Below are 27,651 nucleotides of genomic sequence, written 5' to 3'. Positions count from 1 at the left end.
AAGGGCCTGTGTCTGTGCTGCAAGAATCCAATTGAGGATTGGGGCAGGGAATTGCTTGAGTGGTCGACTCCAGCTTTTATTATTTTCTGTTTCCAGCACTTGCAACTAATTTTTACTTGCATTGCATTTGTTTCATTGCATTTATTGCATTGAATTTGTCTCGTTTGCATTTGTTGCATTGCATTTATTGCAGTGCAGTGATTGCATTGCATCTATTGCATTTGTCTCGTTGCATTCATTGCCTTGATTGCGTTGCATTCGTTGCATTTATTGCATTGCGTTGCATTTGTCTCGTTGCATTGATTGCATTGCATTTGTTGCATTGCAGCCCCACCCGATGCACTGGAGCCCTCGGCCGGCTATAAATACCCAGCCACGACCTGTTCCTCGCTGATTGGCCGCGCCCGTGTTTCCGCCCCCCTTGCTGATTGGCTCAACGCCCGGCGAGGCGGCGGCCCATTGGCCCGCGGTCACGTGCGGAGGGAAGCGTCTTCCTCCACCAGTCGGCTTCGGAAGAGGCGGTGCAGCAGCGGCGGGGTCCGGGCGGAGAGCGGGGTCCCGGGGCGGCCCGCCGGCCACAGGTCAGTCCGGCTCCGGCCGAGCCGCAGCTTCCGCCGGCTGCAGGCATCCCGGGGGCCGCGGCCGCTTCCAGTCGCTCCCTCCGCCGGAGGCCGAGGCCCCGGCCGTCCGCTCACCGCCCGCCCAGCAAACTTTCTGCGGGTCCCGGCGGGGGCGGACTCGGGGGGAGGGGGGACCGGGCCCCCGGCGGCTCCGTCCCACCCGCTCAGCAACCTGTTGCTTGTCATTTGTCACCGTCATTTCATTCTCTCTTGTTCCCCCCCCCGTGTCTGTGCCCATCAGGGTCCATCCCCCCCACCCTCCCCCCTCCCTCCCCTCCCCCCTCTCTCCCCTCCCTCCCTCCCCCTCCCCCCACCCTCCCCCTCCCCCCCACCCTCCCCCCTCCCTCCCCCCTCCCCCTTCTCCCCCTCCCCCCTCTCTCCCTCCCCCCTCTCTCCCCCTCCCCCCTCTCTCCCCCCTCCCCCCTCTCTCCCCTCCCCCCTCTCTCCCCTCCCCCCTCTCTCCCCCTCCCCCCTCTCTCCCCTCCCCCCCCTCTCCCCTCCCCCCCTCCCCCCCCTCCCCACTCTCTCCCCCCCCCCACTCTCCCCCTCCCCCCTCTCCCCCCCCCCACTCCCCCCCCCCCACTCTCTCCCCTCCCCACTCCCCCCTCCCCCCTCTCCCCCCTCCCCACTCTCCCCCCTCCCCCCCTCCCCCCCTCTCCCCTCCCCCCCCTCTCCCCTCCCCCCCCTCTCCCCTCCCCCCCCCTCTCCCCTCCCCCCCTCTCCCCTCCCCCCCTCTCCCCTCCCCCCCTCTCCCCTCTCCCCTCCCCCCCTCTCCCCTCCCCCCCTCTCCCCCTCCCCCCCTCTCCCCTCCCCCCCTCTCCCCTCCCCCCCTCTCCCCTCTCCCCCCTCTCCCCTCTCCCCTCTCCCCCTCTCCCCTCCCCCTCCCCCCTCCCCCTCCCCCCTCTCCCCTCCCCTCCCCCATGTCTCTGCCCATATCCCCTCCTCTCCCTTCCCCCCCTCCCCCCTGCATTAGGGTCCTCACCCCTCCCCCTGTGTCTGTACTCATTAGGGTCTCCTGTCCTCTTTTCTCCACCCCCCCCCCCCCCCGACCATTCTGTGTGAACCTGTAGCAGGGGGACGCCACTGTACTCAGCTGAGTAAAAGGACCCCCCCCCCCCCACCCACACACACACCACTCCCCCACCCACCACCGTCCCTTCACTGCCCAGTTATAGGGCACCCAGCAGTTCGGGCTCTCTCTGTGTCCTGCCCCAGAGGATGGGAGAGAGGGGGTGGGGTGGTGATCCACAAGTTGGGAGCTGCTGACACTGTCCCCACCAATCTGGTCCTTGGGACCTGGATCCCCTCCCCGCCCCAATGAGCTGACCAGCGGAAATATTCCCACTTCAAAGTCAAAGTCGAGTTTATTGTCAGACGCACAAGTCCATGTGTGCACGAGTGCAATGAAAAACTTACTTGCAGCAGCATCACAGGCACAGAGCATCAGATCAGCAGCATTCACAAGAAAAACATCAATTATACACAATTTTTTACAAGAAAGAACACAATTAGAACAAAAAAAGTCCGTTGTAGTGCAAAGTGGTCCCAGTGTTGCTGTACTGAGGTAGTGATCAGGGTCGTGCTGGTTGGTTCAAGAACCGAATGGTTGAAGGGAAGCAGCTGTTCCTGAACCTGGTGGTGTGGGGACTTCAGGCTTCTGTACCTCCTGCCCAACGGGAGCTGTGAGAAGACAGCACAGCCCGGATAGTGGGGGGATCTTTGATGATGGATGTTGCCTTCTTGAGGCAGCTCCTCCTGCAGATACTCCCGATGGTGGGGAGGGATGTGCCCGTGATGTGTTGGGCAGAGTCCACCACTCTCTGAAGCCTCTTGCGTTACAGCCTCTCACAGAAAGGGGAATTGTGTAAACTCCAGGATTGGGAGAGTGGGACCGATCGGGGAGCTTGGACGCGCGCCCCCATTCCGATGGTTCCTCTGGATTCCACTCCGTCTCATCTCTCTCTCGCTCCCTTCCACAGGCACAGATCACCGACAGGATGTCAGACCTTCCCGAGGAAGGCGAGACAATCTCCCGGATGCCGGCGGCTGTGACGGAGGTAAATCGAGTCGGGGTTGTGCACGAGTACGGTGAGGTGCAGGTACAGCGGAAAACTCGCTTGTGGTAGCACCACAGGCCCGTAGGTACAGGCAACACACAGAACGTGCATTGCACAAGAAATGTGTGCAAAAGAGCACAATAGTGTGTTACGTACCAGCAACAACAGAAACACACTGAGTCATGTACAAGTGTCAAACTATTTTATTAATAACTACTTGTGATAATAAGGAAAGTAAAAATTTTAGATATTAAACATTTACCCCAAAACTAAACTCAAAATGTGTGTGTGTGTGTGTGTGTGTGGCAAATTCCCAAACCCCAAGTCTAGGAATAGTTCTCAAAGTTCGGTTCAGCAAGTCATCAGGTGAAACGCGAGCAAAGGCTTTTGCAAAACCACCGTTGACTGAAGAGAAAATGTTGAGAGAATTTACGAAACCCACATGTTCCACGACGGAACCCAGACGACACCTCGATCTCCGCTGCTTTGTTCCGAAGTATCTGCCACCCCGAAGGCTTTCGATACGTGGCTGCCCGCAGAAATACCCGTTTCCCACTACAGGTTAACAACAAAGTCGACTCCACTGGATTGCTCCAAAAATCCATACAGGCATTTAGTGACAGACACGGCTATCGTTCTTCATCCCTCGATACAGAGACCAGCAGCCAGTGTCTCTCGCTCTTCTCGACTCACTGAGAAAAACAGCCAGCACATTATCTTGCTGTCTTGATAACACCAGGCACACACACACTGCTACCCTACTGTCCAGGTGCTTTGAAGGGACATTCACCAAATAGCACCCTGACTCGTAACAAGTGCAAATCAAAAACACACAATCAGAGACAAGTCCACAGTAGTGCAAGAGATGGGCTGTAGTGTTCTGGTGTTGAGATGGGGTTAGGGTTGTGCAGGTCAGTTCAAGAACCGAACGGTTGAAGGGAAGTTGCTGTTCCTGAACCTGGTGGTGTGGGACTTCTGTACCTCCTGCCTGATGAGAGCTGTGAGAAGACGGCACGGCCCGGATGGTGGGGGAATCTTTTCTTACTTTTTCAAACTTTTTATTAGTTTTCAAATTAATACAGATTAATATATAACATCGACGTTTGTAGATGTAATACAAAGAGGTCAGGAGAACAACCATGGCATAGATAATCATAAAGAATAATAAAGGATCAACAGCTCCACTCCTAATTTTTTCCAAGTTTAAACATGTTTGAGAGAACCTTTGAAAAGTAGTAAGGGGTATTGGATCGATGTCGACTTCCTGAGGACCTCCCCCCCGATGTCTGATGAACCCCCCTTGCGATACAGACCGTGGCGCAGGAGTCTGGGACCGGCTGTGGTACTGAAGTGTTGAGCTTCTGAACCAGCTGCCCCTCCAGCCCGACTGTCCCAGTACAGACCCAGAACTGGCATCTTACAGGGCAGTTGGGGGGGGGGGGGGGGGAGCAGGAATTACCTGGGTTTGTCCCTGTTCCCAAAGAGCTGGAGAAATCCAATCCAGAGCAAAGTGTGGTGGATTGTGACGTTCGCTCACCAGTAACCAATCCGGCTGTCACTAGGACCTCTCGGCTCCACGGCTGGGGTCTGAGCCTGGGCTGATGGTCTGGACCCCAGAGGGGAGAGGGGTGGGTAGTGACTGCCCTCAACATCGAGGCAGCGTTTGACCGGGACTGGCATCACGGAGTCCTGCTGAACCTGAAGTTGATGGGCATCAGAGGGAGGGGCAACACTCCAGCAATTTGGGGGGGGGGGGAGGTGGGGGTCACACCTCACATGGGGAAAGATCTGCTGGGGGAACGGCAAGTTGAGCAGCCTCGGTTGGGGGGGGTGGGTGGAAGGAATCCGTTTTGGGTGGAGACCCTGTATCAGGGTGGGGGCGCGGAATCTTGCTGTGCGCACATCGGCCTCCTTGGAAGAACGTAGGGCGATCTGTAAAATGTATGGGGACGTCCTGTGGTGGTGGTGGTGGACGTATCGGTCTGGTCCGGGTCCTGTCTCTCCCCCCCCCCCCCACCACCCCCGAATCCCAGATTAGTGACTCGCCCGTCAGTCCCCTCAGCCCGTGCTGATCACCGCACTGATCCCGTTCACCAGCAGTTGTCACGAGGTCACAAGACAAGGGAGCAGAAGTAGGCCATTCGGCCCATTGAGTCTGCTCCATGAGCTACACTAAAACTATTCCTTTTTAGCCCCAATTCCCGGCCTTTTCCCCATATCCCTTGATACCTTGACTAATTAGATACCTATCAATCTCCTCCTTAAACACCCCCAATGATCGGGCCTCCACTGCTGTATGTGGCAACAAATTCCATAAATCCACGACCCTCTGGCTAAAGAAATTTCTCTTCATCTCTGTTTTAAACCTGTACCCTCTAATTCTAAAACTGTGCCCTCTGGTCCTGGACTCACCCACCAAGGGAAACAGCTTGGCCACATCTACTCTGTCCAGTCCTTTCAACATTTTAAACGTTTCTATGGGGTCCCCTCTCATTCTTCTGTACTCCAGTGAGTACAGTCCAAGAGCCAATAAACGCTCATCATATGTAAGCCCTTTCATTCCGGGAATCATCCTCGTAAATCTCCTCTGAACCCTCTCCAACATCAACACATCCTTCCTAAGACATGGGGCCGGGTGATCAGTGTTGGGATTGTCCATGTTCCCAACAATGGATGAACGAGCAGGGAAGTGCATGGGAACAGATTTGACAAGTTGAGTCAGAGTCGGGTTTATTGTCATCTGCACAAGTCCGTGTGTGCACAGGGGCAATGAAAACCTTACCTGCAGCAGCATCACAGCCACAGAGCATCAGATACACGATACTCACAAGAAAAATATCAATTAAACACAGTTTTTACAAGAAAGAACACAACTAGAACAAAAAAAGTCCATTGCCGTGTAAAGTGGCCCCAGTGTTGCTGCACTGAGGCAGTGATTAGGGTTGTGCTGGTCGGTTCAAGAACCGAATGGTTGAAGGGAAGCAGCTGTTAGGACATAGAGCATTACAGCACAGTACAGGCCTTTTGGCCCAAAACGTTGTGCCGACATTTTATCCTGCTCTAAGGTCTATCTAACCCTTCCCTCCCACATAGCCCTCCATTTTTCTATCATTCATGTGTCTATCTAAGAGTCTCTTAAATGTCCCTAATGTATCTGCCCTCACAACCTCTGCCGGCAGTGCGTTCCACGCACCCACCACTCTCTGTGTAAAAAAAACTTACCCCTGACATCCCCCTTATACCTTCCTCCAATCACCTTAAAATTATGTCCCCTCGTGTGAGCCACTGTCGCCCTGGGAAAAAGTCTCTGACTGTCCACTTGATCTGTGCCTCTTGTACACCTCTATAAAGTCACCTCTCATCTTCCTCCTCTCCAAAGAGAGAACCCCAACTCGCTCAACCTATCCTCATAAGACGTGCTCTCCAATCCAGGCAGCATCCTGGTAAATCTCCTCTGCACCCTCTCTAAAGCTTCCACATCCTTCCTATAATGAGGCGACCAGAACTGAACACAATACTCCAAGTGTGGTCTGACAGTTCTATAGAGCTGCAACATTGCCTTGCGGCTCTTGAACTCAGTACCCCAACTAATGAAGGCCAACACACCATATGCCTTCTTAACAACACTACCGACCTGTTCCTGAACTTGGTGGTGTGGGGACTTAAGGCTTCTGTACCTCCTGCCTAATGGGAGCTGGGAGAAGACGGCACAGCCCGGATGGTGGGGGATCTTTGACGATGGACGTTGCCTTCTTGAGGCAGCGTCTCCTGCAGCTACCCCCGATGGTGGGGAGGGATGTGCCCGTGATGTATTGGGCAGAATCCACCACTTTCTGAAGCCTCTTGCGTTACAGCCTCTCACAGAAAGGGGAATTGTGTAAACTCCGGGTTTGGGAGAGTGGGACCGATCGGGGAGCTCGGACGCGCGCCCCCATTCCGATGGTTCCTCTGGATTCCACCCCGTCTCATCTCTCTCTCGCTCCCTTCCACAGGCACAGATCACCGACAGGATGTCAGACCTTCCCAAGGAAGGCGAGACGGTCTCCCGGATGCCAGCGGCTGTGACGGAGGTAAATCGAGTCGGGGTTGTGCACGAGTACGGTGAGGTGCAGGTACAGCGGAAAACTCGCTTGTAGTAGCACCACAGGCCCGTAGGTACAGGCAACACACAGAATGTGCATTGCACAAGAAATGTGTGCAAAAGAGCACAATAGTGCAAAAAAAAACCACACAATCAGAGAACTCCACGGCAGTGTGAGAGGTGGTCTGTAGTGTCCCGGTGCTGAGGTGAGGTTAGGGGTGTGCCGGTTGGTTCAAGAACCGAATGGTTGAAGGGAAGTAGCTGTTCCTGAACCTGGTGGTGTGGGGACTTCAGGCTTCTGTACCTCCTGCCCGACGGGAGCTGCGAGAAGATGGCACGGCCCGGATGGTGGGGATCTTTGACAATGGATGTTGCCTTCTTGAGCCTCCTGTAGATACCCCCGATGGGGGGGAGGGATGTGCCCGTGATGTACTGGGCAGAGTCCACGACTCTGCAGCCTCTCGCGTTCCTGTGCGTTGGAGCTGTCGTGTCAGACCGTGATGCAACGTGGGGTCCTGGCCGAGTTGGGGGGGTGGGGGGTGGGGGGGGGTGGATACAGGGGTTGGGTTGGTCTGGTCTTGGTTTGGGGGGTTTGATGTGTGGGGTCTTTGCTCCTGGTATGCCTGTCCCGCGGAGAAAGGGTCGCGGGGAGGGGCCCGTCCCACTTGAGGGGGGCCAGATGTTCTCCAGTTGTTTCAGTCCCCCAGCAATCCCTGCCCCACCCCCCCGCCACGCGCCTCCCCAGCCCCCCTCCCAGTGGTTGGGTTGGGGCCAGCATTGGTGCGGATTGGAGGGGGAGCGGCTTGGAGTCCTGAGGTGGAAGAGAGGGAGGGGGAGGGTTGGGAGGATGGAGGTGGGGGGGGGGGGGGGGGGGGGGGGGGGGCGGGGGGGCGGAGAGAGAGAGGTGGGGGGGAGGAGGAGAGGGAGGGATGCTGTGGGCGAGGGGGGAGAGGATCAGGAAGGGGAAGAGGCGGGTGTGGGATCTTTCTATGCCCCTCGGGGAGGGTGGCTGTGGTCCATGGGGGACCCTGGGTTGGAGATTGGGTGGGAGCTGTGTTAGACCCCCGGGGTTAAGGCGAGGGGAGTGTGCATGGATGGGACAGGCTGGTGGGGGTGGGGCCACACCCCCACCCCCCACACACCCACCCCCAACCCCCCACCTTCACCAACCACCCCCCCCTTTCGTTCTTCCTGCAGAAGATGCCGGTGGAGACGGTGGGAGCCGGCACACGGGAGCAAGGAGACGTCCCCCACCCCTCAGGTAGGATGTCGAGCCCCCAATGATGTGGGTCCCTTCCCCCCACACCTCTCCTTCCCCCAACCCCACCCCACTTCCCCAGCCCCCCCCTTCCCCCCACCTCCCCTTCCGCCAACCCCTTCCCCTCCCCTTTCTCCTTCCCCCACTGAATCTGGCTCTTCAACCAGGGAAGGCTGCACAGCTGCAGAGGCCAATCCTGCACTGAACACGGTCGCCCCATTCCTCCCCCCCCCCCCCACACACACACAGTCTCCTGCAATGAACACGGTCGCCCCATTCCTCCCCCCCCACCCCCCCCCCACACACACACACAGTCTGTCCCAATGGGAATTGGAGAAGTGACAGGTGTGTGCGCACAGCAAGATCCCATGGAGAGCCGATACCGCCCTACCCCTTCCCTTACCCCCCACCCCCCCATTCCCGTCCTCTCTCCATCCTTCCTTCCCCGGGGGGGGGGGGGGGGGGGGGGCAGGGAGGGTCAGCAGAGCGGGATCTTGGGGTGGAAGGGGTTAATCTGTCTTCCCCGGAGCAGTGAGCAACTACCTGTGTGTTTTCCCGGAGCGCAGATGCGGAGGGATTCCTCTCGGACCAGGATTGGGAAGATCAGACGGAGGGGAAGGCAGAGCTGTCGCCTCAGGTATGTGGTGCGGGGAGCTGGCATGAACCCACAGCCAGGTACTTGTCCCCGATGGGCAGTGACCTTGCCCCCGAGGGTCAGGAAGTGGGGAGAACTCGAGGGGAGTGCCGGCGTTTGACCCCACCTCTGGGAATCTCCAACACCGTAATTCCGGCTGTCGATCGCACTCTCAGAGATTCCGAGTTATGCCCATAAGGCTCCAGGGACGGTGCGGAGGGAGCTTCACCCTGTGTCTAACCCCGGGAGTGTGTGACAGGACAGTGTGGAGGGAGCTTCACCCTGTGTCTGACCCCGGGAGTGTGTGACGGGACAGTGCGGAGGGAGCTTCACCCTGTGTCTGACTCTAGGAGTGTGTGACGGGACGGTGTACACCAGCACCTGCCCAGCTGTTAACCTCTGTCCTGCCCCCACAGCTGCCTGGAGACTCGAATGCCGTGTCCCAGGCCGCCTTCACAGAAGATGTGAGGGCGATCAAGGGCGAGACGGCCCCTGGCACAGACACTGCCCCTCGTGCGCCCCCAGCAGCGGATGGTGCCACAGACGCCACCGACGAGCCTCCACACCAGACCGTGAGTGACGCCCCACCAGGTGAGAGCCTCCTCCACCCAAACGAGACCCTGTGGTCCCTCTGTGACCCCCCCCCCCCCCCCACACCACAGCTGGAGCACTGTGTGCAGTTCTGGTCACCACACTACAGGAAGGAGGTGACTGCACTGAGAGAGGGTGCAGAGGGGATTCCCCAAGACGGTGCCTGGGACGGAGAGTCTCAGTTACGAGGGGAGACAAGAGAGGCTGGGTCTGTTCTCCCTGGGGCTGAGGGGGGACCTGATAGAGGGGGACGGAATTACGAGGTAGATGGACAGGGTTCACAGAACAGTACAGCACTGGAACAGGCCCTTCGGCCCACCATATCTGTGCCGACCGTGATGCCAATGTAACTCATCCTGTCTCCCTGCACGTGGTCCGTGTCCCTCCGTTTCCTGCCTGTCCTTTTGTCTGTTGCTGTCGTATCTGCCTCCACCCCCACCCCTGGCAGCACATTCCAGGCACCCACCGCTCTGTGTAAAAAAAAATCTGCCCTGCACATCTCCTTTGAACTTTCCCCCCTCTCACCTTAAATTCATGCCCTCTAGAATTAGGCATTTCAACCCTGGGGTGAAACTTACCGGCTGTTAACTATGCCTCTCATAGTCTTATAAACTTCGATCAGGTCTCCCCTCAGCCTCTGCCGCTCCAGAGAAAACAACCTGAGTTTGTCCAACCTCTCCTTATAGCTCGTGCTCGCTAATCCAGGCGGCGTCCTGGCGAACCTCTTCTGCACCCTCTCCAAAGCCCCCATACCCTTCCTGTAACAGGGGCGACCAGAACTGCACGCAGTAGTCCAAGTGCGGCCTAACCAGGATTTTATACACCTACAATGTGACTTCCCGACTAGTACTCAACGCCCCGACCGATGAAGGCGAGCGTGCCGTACGCCCTTACCGCCCTGTCGACTTGTGTGGCCACTTTCAGGGAGCTGTGGACTTGGACCCCAAGATCCCTCTGTACGTCAGTGCTGTTAAGAGTCCTGCCTTTAACTGTGTTCTGTCCCTTTAATCCTGGCCTCCAAAGTGCAACACCTCATACTTTTGCCTGGATTAAACTCCATCTGCCGTCTCTCTGCCCACATTCCCAGCTGCTCCGTATCCCGCTGTGTCCTCCGACAGCCTTCCTCACTATCCATCACTCTGCCAATTTTTGTGTCGTCTGCAAACTTGCTAACCCGCCCATCTGACGTTTTCGTCCAGATCATTTATCACAAACAACAGGTGTCCCAGCACCGATCCCTGGGGAACACCACTGGTCACAGACCGCCGGTCAGAATAACCCCCCTCCACCACTTCTATGGGCAAGCCGATCTTTAGAGGGGAACTGAAGGTGGATGTTTTTCCCGAGAGGGGGGTTAGAATCAGGAACACACTGCCCAAGGGGGTGGTGCAGGCAGAGGCTCTCACAGGATTTCAGAAGTATATATGATGCACAACATTTGTGACGGGACGGTGTGGAGGGAGCTTCACCCTGTGTCTGACTCCGGGAGTGTGTGACGGGACGGTGCGGAGGGAGCTTCACCCTGTGTCTGACCCCGGAAGTGTGTGACGGGACGGTGCGGAGGGAGCTTCACCCTGTGTCTGACCCCGGGAGTGTGTGACGGGACGGTGCGGAGGGAGCTTCACCCTGTGTCTGACCCCGGGAGTGTGTGACGGGACGGTGCGGAGGGAGCTTCACCCTGTGTCTGACCCCGGGAGTGTGTGACGGGACGGTGCGGAGGGAGCTTCACCCTGTGTCTGACCCCGGGAGTGTGTGACGGGACGGTGCGGAGGGAGCCTCACCCTCTGTCTGACCCCGGGAGTGTGTGACGGGACGGTGCGGAGGGAGCCTCACCCTCTGTCTGACCCCGGGAGTGTGTGACGGGACGGTGCGGAGGGAGCTTCACCCTGTGTCTGACCCCGGGAGTGTGTGATGGGATGGTGCGGAGGGAGCTTCACCCTGTGTCTGACTCCGGGAGTGTTTGATGGGACGGTGCGGAGGGAGCTTCACCCTGTGTGTGACGGGACGGTGTAGAGGGAGCCTCACCCTGTGTCTGACCCCGGGAGTGTGTGACGGGACGGTGCGGAGGGAGCTTCACTCTGTGCCTGACCCCCAGTGTGTGATGGGACGGTGTGGAGGGAGCTTCACCCTGTGTCTGACCCCGGGAGTGTGTGACGGGATGGTGCGGAGGGAGCTTCACCCTGTGTCTGACCCCGGGAGTGTGTGACAGGATGGTGCGGAGGGAGCTTCACCCTGTGTCTGACCCCGGGAGTGTGTGATGGGACGGTGCGGAGGGAGCTTCACCCTGTGTCTGACTCCGGGAGTGTTTGATGGGACGGTGCGGAGGGAGCTTCACCCTGTGTGTGACGGGACGGTGCGGAGGGAGCTTCACCCTGTGTCTGACTCCGGGAGTGTTTGATGGGACGGTGCGGAGGGAGCTTCACCCTGTGTGTGACGGGACGGTGTAGAGGGAGCTTCACTCTGTGCCTGACCCCGGGAGTGTGTGACGGGATGGTGTAGAGGGAGCTTCACCCTGTGTCTGACCCCGGGAGTGTGTGACGGGACGGTGCGGAGGGAGCTTCACCCTGTGTCTGACCCCGGGTGTGTGTGACGGGACGGTGTGGAGGGAGCTTCACCCTGTGTCTGACCCCAGGAGTGTGTGATGGGCCGGTGCAGTGTGTCTGACCCTGATTTCTGCATCAAGGGAGATTTATCAGGTGACTGATTTGTGTCGGATATGATCGAATTAAAGGTTCAGATCTAATTAACTTCCTCGAGGCTTCAGCGTCAGTATCAGCCGCCTCCCACTGGAGGGCAGTGCTGGGTGCTGTGGGGCCCTGCTCACTGCTGCCTCCGTGTGGCTGGGGCTGGGATCCCAGATGGACCTGTCCGTCACTGATCCATTGGGAGTCACTCCGACACTGTTCCCGCTTCTGATTTGGAGAGAAATCGGCTGTTCCTTCACCGCTGGGTCTGAGCCCTGCAACCGCCGTCCCACACGGCACCGTGGGAGCACCTTCCCCACGGTGACTCACCCCTGCCCTCTCGAGGCAGTCAGGGAGGGGCGATTAATGCACTGCTCCCCGTGCCCTGTTAACATCCAGCACCTGGCCCTCACCTTGCTGACCCTGTCTGGCTGACACTGTGTGTCTGACCGGTGCTGCCTCCGCCTCACCCTCCCCCTCACCTCCATTCCTCTGTCTGCTTCAACATCTCTTCATCTCCATCCTCATCCTGAAGCTCTCTCTCTCTCTTTTTGTCTGTCTCTCTGTCTGTCTGTCTGTCTCTCTCTCTGGCACTCTCTCTCTCCTTCTCTGGCGCTCTCTCTCTCTGTCTGTGTCTGTCTGTCTCCCTCTTTCTCTCTCTCTGGCGCGCTCTCTCCCCCTCTCTGGCGCGCTCTCCCTCTGGCGCTCTTTCTCTCTCTCTGTCTGTGTCTGTCTGTCTCTCTCTTTCTCTCTCTCTGGCGCGCTCTCTCCCCCTCTCTGGCGCGCTCTCCCTCTGGCGCTCTTTCTCTCTCTCTGGCGCTCTCTCTCTTCCTCTCTCACGTTACAAGACGGCTCTTGGTCGATCCAGATGGAGAAGGTTCCGGAAGCGCAGCCGGTGCCCAGCTGGAGTGCCCGTCTCCGGGCCAAGATCCGATCCGCTCTCTCGGCCCCAGGTGCTCGCCTTGTCTGTGACCCCTGATCCCCACCTCCCGCAGTCGAAGTGCCGTCCGCCTCTGCCCTGGCTCCCTGTCGGGGTAGGAGAGGGACTGATGTGGGGCAGCCCCACCCCGTCCCCCGTCCCAATCACAGCTCCCGGGCTTGTTGCTGAGCTTCCCCCCGCCTGAGTCACTCCCGACAGTGGGTCCGGGGTCCCACCCCATCGGTCGGCTTCTCCTCCCTCTTTCTGTGGGATCTAGGAGCAGAATTAGGCCATTCGGCCCATTGAGTCCATTCTGCCGTAGGATCGTGGCCGATTTCTTCCTCAGCCCCATTCTGCTGCCTTCTGCCCGTAACCCCCTTCACCAATCAGTCTCGGCCTTAAACACACCCAGTGACAGCGTCCACCGCCCTCTGTGGCAACGGATTCCACAGATTCACTGCCCTCTGGCTGAAGAAATTCCTCCTCATCCTAGTTCTAAAGGGATGTCCCTTTATTCTGAGGCTGTGCCCTGGGATCCCGGACTCTCCCACGGATGGGAACGTCCTCTCCATGTGCGCTCTATCCAGGCCTTTCAGCATCCCGCAGGTTTCCGTGAGATTCCCCTCCCTCATCCTTCCGAACTCCCGTCGAGCACAGTCCCCGAGACGTCCAACGCTTCGCTTCTCCCCCCAACCTTTGTTGGAAAACTGGGTCTCGCCCGTTTTACTGCCCCCTCCACCCCCCCGCCCCCGACTTGTTTGTTGACTGCTTCCCGGGACCCTGAGAGTGAGATGGTGATGGGGTGGGGGGTATCTCTTCGCCCCTTCTGGTCCTGAGCTCAAGCCCGCCGCTGCCCCCTCCACTGAGGCTGGGAACGGAATCCGTGCCGGTACACCCAGTGTAATTCCGAGGGAGCGCCTGCCTCAGGACTCGAAGTCCTTGAGGCGCCGATCCAGGTGCGGTGGGAGCTTGCTGTGCGCCGTGCAGTTCCTAAAACTCCTGCCTTCCCCACCCCCCCCACTCCCCCCACTTCTTGACTCCAAGCAGCCCTGGCGCGGGACGTGGAGGAGATTCGGGATCTGGGCGCGCAGGAGGAGATGGGGCAGGTCCGCAAGAGGCGAGCGGTGACCCCCGGCAAGGCGACTCCGCGGGCTGCGCTGGTCCCAGCCGGGGTGGAGGAGGAGTGGGGCGGAATCACGCTGAACAAGTGCCTCCTGCTGGCTCTGGTGTTGGTCGCCGTTGGCTTCGGGATCTTCGGTGAGTGGTTCCGGAGGTCATAGTTCCTGACTGGCGGTTCGGAGGTCATAGTTCATCGAATTGGGGGCTCTCCGTCAAACCAGGGTCAAGGATCCTTCCCACGAGGTGGGGGGGGGGGGGGAGCAGGAGACATTGGAGGCATCTCATTGGCTGACGCTGATTGGGGGTGGCCAACGTCAGGGTTCGAAGGTCATTGGGGGGTGGTGGGGGGTGGTGGGGGGCGCGGGGGCCAACCTCGCGCTGTGTTCAAAGGTGGCTGCCGGATACAAGGGTCAAAGGTGATGGTAGAAATGGCCGACGTCAAACTTGGGTCAAGGGTCAGTGCTGCTGGGAAGGAAAATCAAAAGAAGAGGAGGCCACTCAGCCCATCTCCCTCTCCTAGTTCCCTGCTGCCCTCAATACCTCCCCCCCCCCCCCCCCAGCAATCTTTCAGCAATGCATCTCCCCTTTCAATTCCCCCTTGTGATCCGTCCTCCACGATCCTCTGGAGATCCCCCACCCTCTGTGAGAAGTCCCCACAACACCTCAGTGTTTAATGCACTCCCCCCCCCCCCCCCCAAATCCTGTAACCGCGTCCCCTCGTCCGAGACCCTCCCACCGGTGGGGGAATGTCTCCATACCTCCCCCCGTCGTTTTCCCCTCGGGATCATCGAGTCACACAGCACGGAAGCAGGCCCTTTGGCCCAACTGGTCCATAATGACCAAGATTTATTTGGCCCATGTCTTTCTTGTCGTTGGACCCGCCCGAGTATCTTTTGAATTATTGTCCCTGCCTCAACCACTCCCTCTGGCAGCTCGTTCCACATACGAACCACCCTCTGGGTGAAGAAGTTGCCCCTCAGGTTCCTATTAAATCTCTCCCCTCTCACCTTAAACCTGTGCCCTCTAGTTCTTGATTTCCCCAACCCTGGGAAAATGTGCGCATTCACCCTATCGATGCCCTCATGAGTTTATACACCTCTATAAGATCACCTCTCAGTGTCTTAAGCCCCAATGAATAAAGTCCCAACCTGCCCAACCTCTCTCCATAACTCAGTCCCTCAAGTCCCGGCAACATCCTCGTAAATCTCCTCCGCACTCTTTCCAGCTTAATGGCGTCGTTCCTACAGCAGGGTGACCAAAACGGAACACAGTGCTCTGAATGCGGCCTCACCAGTGCCCTGTACAACCGCAACATAACGTCCCAACTCCTGTACTCAGTGCCCTGACCGACGAAGGCCAGCGTGCCGAACGCCTTCTTCACCGCCCTGTCTACCTGTGACGCCACTTCCAGGGAACCATGTACCTAAGTCCCTCTGTCCTACAACACTCCCCGGGGCCCCACTGTTCACTGTGAAAGTCCCGTCTTTGATGTAATATTTTAAACAAAATGGCTGACATCACGCCAATAACTTGCGGCCTGCCACAACTTCTGTTGAAGGAGGGTAAAATTCACCAAACAATTTACTTTTAGTGAGCGTCTGTCTTGACGGGAAGCTGGGGGAATAACTTGAAACCCAATTCAATCACTCCTCCTTGAGCTTTAACCCTCGACCCTAGTTAGATGTCACCCATTTTCAATGACCCTTGACCCGAGTTGGACATCACCCATTGTCAATGAGCTTTGACCCTTGATTCCGACAGGGTAGGTGTAGGGGCAATGTTACCCCCCCCCCCACCTCAGTAGGGGTATCTAGGACAGAGAGGGGCGGCTTCAGATGGAGATTGGGGGAGTTTCTCCTCTCAAAGGTTAACTGGTTTCTTAGTGTCACATGTACCGAGATACGGTGAGAAGCCTTTGTCTGTGAGCCATCCAGACAGATCATTCCGTACATCAGTACGTCGAGGGAGTACGGAAGGAAAACAGAATGCAGAATAAAGAGTCACAGTTACAGAGAAAGTGCAGTGCAGGCAGACAATAAGGTGCAAGGGCCACGACGAGGTAGATTCTGAGGTCAAGAGTCCATCTTATTGTTCAGAAGTCTGATAACAGCGGGGTAGAAGCCGTCCTTGAGCCTGGTGGTACGTGCTTTCAGACTTTTGTGTCTTCTGCCCGATGGGAGGGGGGGAGAAGAGAGAATGTCCGGGGTGGGTGGGGGTCTTTGATTATGTCGGCTGCTTTCCCGAGGCAGTGGGAAGTGTAGACAGAGTCCGTGGAGGGGAGGCTGGTGTCCGTGATGCGCTGGGCTGTGTCCACAACTCTCTGCGGTTTCTTGCGGTCCTGCCCGGGCAGAGCAGTTGCCGTCCCAAGTGGTGATGCATCCGGATAGGATGCTTTCTGTGGCGCATCTGAAAAAAATCGGTGAGGGTCATCCGGGATGTGCTGAATTTCCTTGGGTGGTGAATCCTTAGAATTTTCCATCCCAGATGGTGGGATCACTTGGTGGTGGGGTGGGGGATGGGGGGGGGGGGGGGAGGGAGTTCGGTGGTCAGATCGGCCGCCATCTTGGACAACGGCGGAGCAAGTTCAAGGTCCGCACCGGCCCTACCCGCTTCCGAGTTTGGGAATCCCTATGGGAATGTGGGAGGGGGGAGGGGTGGGGGTTGTAATCTGGGAAGCCGGCTACCTGTTCGACCTGTGACGGGATTGTACTTGACTTTCAGGTCTTGCTAGCTACCGCGGGCCTGGTGAGTAACAGGATTGGCTTGTGTGCTGGTGGCTGTTTTCACCGGAGACGCCCCCCGTCTCCCCGCTTAGCGTGCGTCCCTTAAACTCTGGGCCTCTCTGCCTCCCTTGAGTCGGCCTTCTGCCTTGCTGTTGTATGAGCTTGCGACCTCCTGAGTCAGCTAACAGGGTTCAAGTTCGGGTTTAGTGTCAGGGACACACACTCACACACACTCTCTCTCTCTCTCCGTCTCTCTCTCTGTCTCTCTGACAGACACACTCTCTCTCTCAGACAGACACACACTGTCTCAGACAGACACACACTCTCTGACAGACACACAGTCTCAGACACACACACTCTCTCTGACACACTCTCAGACAGACACACTCTCAGACAGACACACTCTCTCTCTGACAGACACACTCTCTCTGACAGACACTCTCTCTCAGACAGACGCACTCTCTCTCTGACAGACACGCACTCTCTCTGACAGACACGCACTCTCTCTGACAGACACGCACTCTCTGACAGACACACACTCTCTCAGACACACACACTCTCAGACACTCTCTCAGACACACACACTCTCAGACAGACACACACACTCAGACACACAGACACACACACTCAGACACACATGCACACACACACTCTCAGACACACACAAAGGGTGTAGATGCCATGATAACTGCCTCAGTATGTTACAAACATGTTAACATAAACTTAAATTAACTTAAGCTATACTTGCAGTAATGTCGTTATGTTTATTCCATCACTTGAGGGGAGTGCAGTCCGAGGCAGTGTTGTGGTTTCTCAGGTGGGTTCGAGACCCTGACGGCAGTGGGGAAGAAGCTGGTGTTGAACCTTGAGGTGGGGTCTTCAGGCTCCTGTACCCCCAGCACCGAGAAGAGGGACGGTGGGGGTCCCCGATGATGGAGGTCTCCTTCCCCGGAGACATCGCCCCTTGTAGATGTTCCCTGGCAGTGGGGAGATCTGTACCCGCGGTGGAACTGGCTGAGTCCCAACGCTCTGGCGTTCCTCTGCATTGGAAGTTCCCACACCAGGCCGTGGTGCAGCCAGTCAGGATGCTTCCCACTGTACGTCTGTGGGAGTTTGTCAGATTGTCCGATGCTGGAATCTCCTTAAACTTCTAAGTAGAGGCGCTGGTGGGCCTTCTTCGTGGTTGTATCTCCGTGCTGGGCCCAGGGTAGATCCTCTGAGATGTTGATGCCCAGGAACTTGAAACTGCTCGCCCTTTCCCCCCGTCTACGAGGGCCAGTGTGCGTTCTCCCGACTTCCCCTTCCCGAAGTCCACGATCGGTTCCTGGGTCTCGCTGAGGTTGTTGTGACGGCACCGCTCGACCAGCTGACCTGCCTCGCTCCTCAAAGCCCCTCCCTCCAAGTTTGAGTCTGGCCCCCGTACACTTCACGTGCGGCGGAGAGATCCCACCTCTGTGAAGGGGAAAACAAACCTCTGGTACTTATCCCCCACTAGATGGGGAGGAGGGGAGGCAGTGCCGGTGGCGCAGCAGGTCAAGTCGCTGCCTTACGGCTCCAGAGACCCGGGTTCGATCCCGACCTCCAGCGCTGTGCGTGTGTGAAGTTTGCACCTTCTCCCCGTGACCACGTGGGTTTCCCCCCGGGGGCTCCAGTTCCCTCCCACGTCCCGCCGACGTGCGGGGGTCGGTGGGTTCATCGGCCGCTGTGAATCGCCCCCACCCCCGGTGTGTGGGTGAGGGGCAGAATCTCGAGGGAGGGGGTTAGAGGGAAGTAAAATGGAGGTTGGTGTTAGTGGACGGTTGATGGTTGGCATGGAATCGGCGGGCCGAAGGGCCTGTTCTGCCTGTGATTTGACGCCAACCTGCTGGGATCAGAGCAGGTTAAGAGGAAACTTAATGGAGATTTTAACGGCGATTCGGGGGGGGATCCATCATTGGGGGAGTGGGTGGACGGGGCTGGTGGTGAGAAAACTAAGGAACGGTCCCAGAGGGGGAGGGGAATCTCACCGGGATTTGGGATCTGGGACACAAACCCAACCCCCATAGGACACCCCCGCCTGGGAGCAGATTCGAACTGAGCTTCCCATAGGAAGGGGAGGAGGGAGGGGCAGCGGTGGGGGGGAGGAGGGGAAGGGGTAGGGGAGGAGGATGAGTGAGGGGTCGGGGGAGGGGAATGGGAGGGGTGGGGAGGAGGAGGGGGAAGGGGTTGGGGGGGGGGTTTGTGTCCCCTGTACACCTGGCCCCCTCACCGCTGATCCACGGCTTGTGACGCATGTGGGGTAAACGCCCGAATCCAAAGGTCCCGTCCTGTCCAGGCGCAGAGCAAGATCCCACGGCACAGGGTGTGGGGGAGGGGGGAAGCTTCCCCTGTGGACCCCCGCCCCTCCTCTGTCTCCCGACCCCTTGGTGGTATTTGACCCCAGCCGTCGCCCTGACCCACGTCCTAGCCTTGGCCCTTTGAAGTCTGACCTCACCTTCCTGCCACACAGAGGAAGACCCCGAGCAGCTGGACAAGCGAGCGGTGGATGGGGGGCATCATCACGGCGACCCTGAGCTACCACCCAGTGGTCAGGTGGGTGGGCTCGGGACTGCTCGCCTCATTGGTGGGGGGGTGGGCTGTTTAATTGGGGTCCATTGGGAGTGCGGACGGTGGAAGTGAACGGGAAGGGGGTGGGGTCCCATTGAGAGTGAACGGGGAGGGGTGGGGTCCCATTGGGAGTGCGGACGGTGGGAGTGACTCGGAAGGAGATGCTGTAGTCCAAGCTGTCTAACATCATGCTTTCCGTCCCATTGCCCAGCTGTGGATGGATCCCACACTGGAGAACGCAGAGGAGACGCCGTCCACCGCCAGCCCTCTGAGTGACCTGCTGGATAAACTGGACAATGAAAGTGATCAGATCCAGATGATGCACGTTGGCCTGAAGGTAGTGAAGCTCGGCTGGGGGAGATGTGACCCCGATCGCTCCGTCCAGCTCCCAGAGCCGCTGCCTCCCAGCCCCAGAGACCCGGCTTCGATCCCGACCTCTGCCGCTGTCTCCCCGTGACCGCGTGGGTTCCCCCCCCCCCCCCCCCCCCCCCGGGGCTCCGGTTCCCTCCCACATCCCAACGACGTGCGGGGTCGGTGGGTTAATTACCCCCCAGTGTGTGGGTGAGGGGTAGGATCTGTGTGTGTGGGGGGGGGGGGGGGTCTGTGGGAATGTAGAGAATGGAATGGGATTGGGGTGAATGGTGAGTTACCCTGCTCCCGGGCTTCTCATCGGGAGCCGATCGGGTGACATATATGGTGGGGTGATGATGCGGAATGGGGGAGAATTTAGGGGAGGGGGTGAGGCTTGTCCCCCACTGGGACAGGTCAGGTGGCTTTAAGGGGGAGCAGGAGGGTTTGATGGGGGGGGGGAGTCTGGAGCAGAGGGGCCGAAGGGGCCCCCCTCTTCTGATTGGCTGCCCCCCCCCTTCTCTGATTAGCTGCCCCCCCTCATCTGGTTGCCTCCTCTGATTGGCGGCGCCTTCTCCTCTCCTCTGAGGGCCCACTCTCAGATTGGCTGCCTTCTCCTCTTCCCCCTCCTGATTGGCTGGGCCCTCTCCCGTCCTGCCACCACCTGATTGGCCCTCTCCCGTCCCACCACCACCTGATTGGCCCTCTCCCGTCCCGCCACCACCTGATTGGCCCTCTCCCGTCCCGCCACCACCTGATTGGCTCTCTCTTTCTCTCTCTCTCTCTCCTGACTGGCTGCAGGCGCAGGTGGTGGAGTTGGACCAGCTGCTGCGCGAGGACGGCGGGCGGCTTCCCATTGGCTCGCGGGAGACGCTGCGCGGCCTGTGGCAGCGGCTGGCCGACCACGTGTCGGTGGGGGAGGCTGCGCTGCGGGGGCTGCGGGAGGGGGTCCGGGCGCTGAGGGCGGCGGCGGAGGGTCCTGGGACCGCTCCAGCCCGCGACAACCTGCTGGCCGAGGCCCTGATGCTGCGGCGGGAGCTGGACAGGCAGCGAGGGCTGGTGGCTGCGGCGCGGGAGGCGCTGGCGGCCTGGGCCCAGCGGGCGGACGGTCCCGGGGACGGGGCGGGGGCCGATGCTGAGGACCCCGAGCTGCTGCGGCTCCTGGAGGAGCTGGAGCGCCGGGCCTGGCAGCCGGAGCGGCCCGGAGCCCCCCAACCTGGGGGGGTGCGGGGCAATGGGACGGGGGAGGCGGAGACCGGGGGCCCCGACCTGCGGGGAGGGGGCGGCGGCAGCTCAGGGTCCCCCGGTGTCCCGGGGGAGGGTGGGAAGCGGAGGTGGGGAGGGGAGGAGAGGGTCCGAGGGGGGGAGGAGGAGGGGGGACGCGGGCGAGTCGAGGAGGGGGTCGGGAGAGGCAAGGAGGGCGGGAGACGGGACGAAGAGGAGCGGGTCAGAGCGAGGGACGAGGGGGGCAAGGGGAGGGCCGGGAGGTGGGATGGGAAGGGCAGAGGGCAGGGAGACAAGGAGGGGGGCAGAACAAGGGACAAGGGGGGCAGTTGGCGGGTTGCTGAGGGGGTCAGGGGGAGAGACGAGGGGGGCAGGGGGTGGGACAAGAAGGTCAGAGGGCGGGGAGACAAGGAGAGGATCAGAGGGCGGGGAGGCGAGGAGGGGGGCAGACCGAGGATCAAGGGGGGTAGAGAATGGGAAGACAAGGAGGAGGGTGGGAGCTGGGACAGGAAAGGCAGAGGACGGGGAGACGAGGAGAGGGCCGAGGGGAGAGGTGAGGAGGGGGGCAGGCCACACCGACACCACGACCACAACAGGTTCTGGGAGCCGGGCCGTGAGCTGGCGGGGGGCAGACACCGGTACAGCGCGCCGGTGGGCTGCAGCGACCTGCCGAGCTGCGCCCGGCGCGAGGGGCGGGAGCTGTTCGGCGTGGACCTGCAGCCGGTCACCGACCAGCAGCTGACCTCGGCCATCGCCGGCTACGTCCGGGACTCCGGGCTGGGGCCGGGACTGGCCCGGGAACTGGCCGCCCGCTCAGCCCCCTTCTTCCAGGGCGGCGTCTTCCTTCACCACCGCGTCCGCCTGGCGGAGTTCCTGGACCAGCTAGAGGAGACGGCGGAGGAGGCGGCGGAGAGGGAGCTGGGAGACGAGGACGCAGCTGGAGACTTCGAAGATTACGTCTGGGCCCGGCTGGTGGGGGAGAATGCTGTCCGCAGCAGGTGGGTGAGAGAACGGCCCAGTGTGGGACATGGGCGGTGCTGGGGGAGCCTCACCCTGTGTCCGACCCCGGGAGTGTGTGACGGGACGGTGTGGAGGGAGCTTCACCCTGTGTCTGACCCCGGGAGTGTGTGACGGGACGGTGCGGAGGGAGCCTCACCCTGTGTCCGACCCCGGGAGTGTGTGATGGGACGGTGCAGAGGGAGCCTCACCCTGTGTCTGACTCCGGGAGTGTGTGACGGGACGGTGCGGAGGGAGCCTCACCCTGTGTCCGACCCCGGGAGTGTGTGACGGGACGGTGCGGAGGGAGCTTCACCCTGTGTCTGACTCCGGGAGTGTGTGACGGGACGGTGCGGAGGGAGCCTCACCCTGTGTCTGACCCCGGGAGTGTGTGACGGGACGGTGCGGAGGGAGCCTCACCCTGTGTCTGACCCCGGGAGTGTGTGACGGGACGGTGTGGAGGGAGCTTCACCCTGTGTCTGACCCCCGGGAGTGTGTGATGGGATGGTGTTCAGTCTCCAGTGTTAATTCCAGAAACGTTCCCCTTTCCAGGAACGCCAAGAAGCACAAGCATAAGATCCCCGATCACCGCCACAAGGAACACGGAGATCGTCAGACGGCAGGGGAAGGATACAAGAGGGAGCAGGAAGTGAAGTGGTCGCCGAGGGTTAGCAGGGTGTTGGAGGGAGGTGGACAGGTGGCCCCATAGCATCCAGTCGCCGCTGTGTGAGTTTGGTGTGTGGTGCGTGTCGCTTTGACAGCCAGCCGTGAGCTGCCCCTGTACCCTCTCTGTTTGCCCCACTTTGCAGCTCACCCCCTCCCCCTTTACGATGGATGCTTGTGCGGATGTCATTCAACCTTCCCCCCCACCAACCCCAGCTCAACCCTTTCCCTGGGGGCCCCCACCTTCAATCATTAACTGGTTTCCCCTCTCCTGGTTCGCCTCTCCCTCCGAGGCTCCCAGGACACTCCCTGCTCTGAATCCACACCCCCCCAGCTGCTTGGCACACTTGCTGCTACTGGGATCCTGCTGTGCCCCTTGAATGGCCCTTCAGAAAGTGGGCTTAGATCCCAAACATTGCGGTGGCCGCATAGAATGAGGCCATTTGGCCCATCCAGCCCATTCCCTCGGTAGTTTTCACCCCAGTTACCAACTTCCAGGATCACGGAATTGTAGGCAAAATTGCTACCTTACCAGAAACTGCCCTGATTGATGGGTGGACACCCCACTCCCATGATCAATAACTAGTCAGACTTATGTTGCAATAGGAGGTGAGGTGAACTGGTTGACCACAGTACCAGTGTTCAGCTTTCTTTCTGGAAGGTTTTTTTCAAATAACACACAATCCAGCAAGAAAAGTGCCAATCTGTGTGTGACGGGACGGTGCGGAGGGAGCTTCACCCTGTGTCTGACCCCGGGAGTGTGTGACGGGACGGTGCGGAGGGAGCTTCACTCTGTGTTTGACCCCAGGAGTGTGTGACGGGACGGTGTGGAGGGAGCTTCACCCTGTGTCTGACCCCGGGAGTGTGTGACGGGACGGTGTGGAGGGAGCTTCACCCTGTGTCTGACCCCGGGAGTGTGTGACGGGACGGTGTGGAGGGAGCTTCACTCTGTGTTTGACCCCAGGAGTATGTGACGGGATGGTGCGGAGGGAGCTTCACCCTGTGCCTGACCCCGGGAGTGTGTGACGGGACGGTGCGGAGGGAGCTTCACCCTGTGCCTGACCCCGGGAGTGTGTGATGGGACGGTGCGGAGGGAGATGTCTCTCACTCTCTCTCTCTCTGTACTCCCCACCCTGTTAGCACCAAACAACTGATTTTACAGTACTGACACTTTAAAAAAATACCCCAAGAACATAGACTATTTAAATCTTTAACTATTTAATTGTGATTGAGTTGAATCTTGTGGCCTTGATGTTAAAAGCAGTGTAGAGAAGATGTACATAATTGAATAAAACTGCCTCTCAACTTGAATCATCTTAACTTGTTTCTGTTCTAAAAACTCCTTCCAATACTTAAACACTCCGGTGAGTGAACTATTAGGTGCAGGGATTTCAAATAAAAACACAAAATGCTGGAAACACTCAGCAGGTCAGGCAGCGCCTGTGGAGGAAGGAATTGAGTTGGTTTCAGTCTAAGACCTCTTTAGACAGAACAGCTCTCACCAAAGGTCTCAGACCTGAAATGTTAACTGTTTCTTTCTGTTCTCAGATGCTGTCTGACCTGAGTGATTCCAGCCTTTTCTGGTTTTATTTTGGATTTCCAGCATCTTTTGATTCGCAATCCTGAAACTCCCTTTTGGAAGGACTGAACACAGTGTGTTCCCCGTCGACTCTCTGACTCCGGAGGTTTTGACGTTTCAGTAAGAGTGAAAGGATCTCTCTGGGGCCCGTGTTCCAATGTCCGTGCCCTCTCCTGGTTTAATTGAAACCCCTTCCTCTCGATCCCACTCCCGCCCTTCCCTCAGATTCAACTTCACCCTGTCCCCTGCTATCCCCTCCCGGAGTTGGGAATTCTGTGCAGAACCTCAGCGGGGAATGGGAGAGGGAGAACCCGGCTTCTTTGCCAGCGTGGGAGTTTTCCGATCACAGAATCCTGAGAATCAATGACAACGTATTCAGTTTCTCCTCGTCCCCACCACCCCCTCCCCGTCCCACAGAGGGGGTGCCGATCGAGTGGGCTGCTTTCTCCCGGGTGGTGTCGAGCTTCCCAGGAGTTGTTGGAACCGAACTTTCCCAGGAAAGTGGGGAGCGTCCCATCACACTCCTGACCTGTGCCCCGTAGATGGGGGAGAGGTAATGTGGCGGATGTGGAGTGCATGGACTGACTCCACCCAGGGAAGTGGGGAGCGTCCCGTCACACTCCTGACCTGTGCCCTGTAGCTGGGGGAAAGGTAATGTGGTGGATGTTGAGTGCATGGACTAACTCCACCCAGGCAGTTGAGTTTCTGGTCAGTGGTGAACCCCCACCCCCCACCCCTCCCTAGGATGTTGACGGTGGGGGACAGGGTGATGGGGAGGTGGTTGGACTGTCCCGTTGGAGACAGTCACCTGTGTGTCTGTGGTTTGTTACATCGAGAATTTCCGACGTCTAAACTGCGGTGAGCATAACGGATCCAGAGCTGGAGGTCACCAGGAGCTGATGAATTCCTGTGAGAAGCCTCCGTTCTTCTTTTGCAAGGACGTTCCCTGGTTTTCCTAGGCTTCGGACACACACCGCAACATTGTCCTGATCTGCCACACCTTTTATATTCACCGAACAGCTCAGGCTACGCGAGAGGTCGGCCCCTCGCTCGTCAGCGCCTTGCCAAAGCCAGCCGGAATCCACCAGGTAATGGTGACCTTCCCGGCAGCAACCTCCTCCCCAGGAAGGGGTCGGAGAGAGTTCTCTGCAAGGGTCCCGGGCAGGGGAGCTGAGAGTCCCCCGGGAGTGGACAGGCCCGGGGTGTAATTTTGGGGCAGGTTAAGGGGAGATTTAATGGAGTCAGTCAGAACCAGGAGGGCAACAATCGAGTGAATGAGATGGTTGGGGAGGAAGGTTGGGGGTGGGGGGGTTGTGGGGGGGGGGGTGGGAGGAGAGGAGCAGGACCGGTGTGAGGGAAGGGAGAACAGGACGTAGTCTCTGAGGGAAGAGAGAGACCCTCTTTCAAAGAGGCAGAATGGCCTCTTCTGTTCTGTACAATCCTCCAAGTACCCGAGATCATTGATGTGTCCAGCTCCCTGTCCCAAAACACCGGGACGCTCTTGACAATCCGAGTTCCAAAATTTCCAACTGGGATCCCAGCTCTTTTGTGTGTGTGTGTGTGTGTGTGGGGGGGGGGGGGCGGTGGTGGTGGAGAGGAGTGGACTGGGGAGAGTCCCAGAGCACCCAAGCGCCGCTGGCCCATGTGGGGAGGGTCGCCCTGCCTCACCCACGACTGGCCCAGCACCGATCGGTGAGGCAGGTGCCCCAACCTTTGCTCCCTCTTCTCCACCTCCCCCAACCCTGTCTGGTCCCTCGACTGGATCTTACCCCCTCCCCCCCGGGGATTCAACCCCTCCCGCCCACTCGGTGCTCTCCGAGGGTGGGGGAGGAACCCGGCGGGGGTTGGTTGGGAAACAAGAGAGACCACTATTCCCGTTACCTCATTGGACAGTGGGACGGCCAATGAGGAAGACTCTGAAACTGGTCTTTGACACCTCAAAGGTTGATCATGTGACAATAGAAGTTGGGTGTCCGAAACCTTCCCGAACTGTGGTAGTCCAGGACGTGTTGACTGGGTGGGGTTAGTCCATGCACTCCACATCCGCCACATTACCCTCCCCAATCTACAGGTCAGGAGTGTGACGGGACGCTCCCCACTTTTCTGGGTGGGGTTAGTCCATGCACTCCAAATCCGCCACATTACCCTCCCCAATCTACAGGGCACAGGTCAGATGTGTGACGGGACGCTCCCCACTTCCCTGGGTGAGTGCAGTTCCAACAACTCTCGGGAAGCTCGACACTACCCAGGACAAAGCAGCCCACTCGATCGGCACCTCCCCTCCCCCCGAAACACTCCCTCCCTCCGCCACAGCGGCCACACCGTCTACAGAACGCACCGCGGTCCCTCGCCCGGGGCTACTCCGACAGCAGCTCCCAGACCCGCCACCTCTCCCCGCCGAGGGGGACACCACCGCCCCGCAGGTTCCCCACTCCCCTACTCTGCCATCCCGACCGGAAAACACATCGGCTGTTCCTTCACCGTCGCCGGGTCCGACTCCCCGGAACTCCCTCCCCCGACAGCACCGCGGGAGCACCTCCCCCCACACGGACTGCGGCGGGTCGAGACGGAGGCTCAGCCCCCACCCGCCCTCTCGAGGGGGGCGGTGAGGAAGGGGCAATAAATGCTGGCAGATCATGTGCCCACAGTGGCCGGGACAAACCTCAGAGACTGAACCAAAACATGTTTGACCTTCATTTTTTTAGTAACTTGGTGTCCTGAGTGGGGCAGTGAGGAGGGAGCGCCGCGCTGTGGGAGGGGCAGTGAGGAGGGACCATATTGTACACTACAGTCAATATTGTGCTGAACTAATAAAATGACACCTATTCCCGTCTGCCTGCACAATGTCCGTCCTTCTCCACTCCCTGCACAGCCGTGGGCCTATCTAACAGCCTCTTAAACCCCTCTATCGTATCTGCCTCCACCCGCACCCCTGGCAGCACATTCCAGGCACCCACCGCTCTCTGTGTAAAACAAAAACTTGCCCCGCACACCTCCTTTGTACTTGCCCCCTCTCACTCTCTGGTATTAGACAATTTGACCCTGGGAAAAAAGATCCCGGCTGTCTACTCTATCTGTGACTCTCATAATCTTATAAACCTCTATCAGGTCTCCCCTCAGCCTCCGACGCTCCAGAGAAAACAACCCAAGTCTGTCCAACCTCTCCTTACAGCACATGCCCTCTAATCCAGGCAGCGTCCTGGTGAACCTCTTCTGCACCCTCTCCGAAGCCTCCACACCCTTCCTGTAACGGGGGGCGACCAGAACTGAATGCAATACTCCAGGTGCAGCCTAACCTGATTTTTGTAAAGCTGCAACGTAACTTCCCGACTCTTGGACTCAGTGCCTCGACCGACAAGGGCAAGCATGCCGTACGCCGCCTTTACCGCCCCGTCGACCTGTGCGGCCGCTTTCAGGGAGCCGTGGACTTGGACCCCAAGATCCATCTGACCATTCCTCCCCACCTCCTCCTCTCCGACGCTCCCTCCCTCTCCCGGATCTCCCTCTCCGTCCCGGAGCTGATGGTCAGCCGGCTGCAGCTGGCGAGAGCCAGTCACGTCCAGTGGGAA

The 27,651-nt window shown here is 58.9% G+C and overlaps 1 protein-coding gene across 1 annotated transcript; it reads left to right on the top strand.

Annotated features, from left to right (window-relative positions):
- Positions 1-431: 431 nt before the first annotated feature.
- Positions 432-23,814, top strand: LOC127587397 (pre-B-cell leukemia transcription factor-interacting protein 1-like). Its single transcript, XM_052045696.1, has 13 exons — positions 432-581; positions 2,600-2,677; positions 6,670-6,747; positions 7,956-8,019; positions 8,583-8,653; positions 9,067-9,241; positions 13,892-14,101; positions 16,685-16,708; positions 19,175-19,257; positions 19,484-19,609; positions 20,422-20,954; positions 21,198-21,842; positions 22,393-23,814. The coding sequence occupies exons 2-13, from the start codon at positions 2,618-2,620 to the stop codon at positions 22,547-22,549; spliced, it is 2,226 nt and encodes a 741-aa protein (XP_051901656.1). The 5' UTR covers positions 432-581; positions 2,600-2,617; the 3' UTR covers positions 22,550-23,814.
- The last annotated feature ends 3,837 nt before the right edge of the window (positions 23,815-27,651 follow it).

Source organism: Pristis pectinata, chromosome 40, assembly GCF_009764475.1.
Source record: "Pristis pectinata isolate sPriPec2 chromosome 40, sPriPec2.1.pri, whole genome shotgun sequence".
Lineage (NCBI taxonomy): Eukaryota > Metazoa > Chordata > Chondrichthyes > Rhinopristiformes > Pristidae > Pristis > Pristis pectinata.
The sequence above is the reverse complement of the archived record's forward strand: the minus strand, read 5'-3'. Positions and strand labels throughout refer to the sequence as shown.

What these genes read in the sequence shown, in the direction of transcription:
- LOC127587397 (XM_052045696.1), top strand. Translation starts at nt 2,618, where the DNA reads ATGTCAGACCTTCCCGAGGAAGGCGAGACAATCTCCCGGATGCCGGCG. An exon ending in TGCCAGCGGCTGTGACGGAG is followed by an intron (nt 6,748 to 7,955) that starts GTAAATCGAGTC and finishes TTCTTCCTGCAG; the next exon opens with AAGATGCCGGTGGAGACGGT. An exon ending in AGACGTCCCCCACCCCTCAG is followed by an intron (nt 8,020 to 8,582) that starts GTAGGATGTCGA and finishes CCCGGAGCGCAG; the next exon opens with ATGCGGAGGGATTCCTCTCG.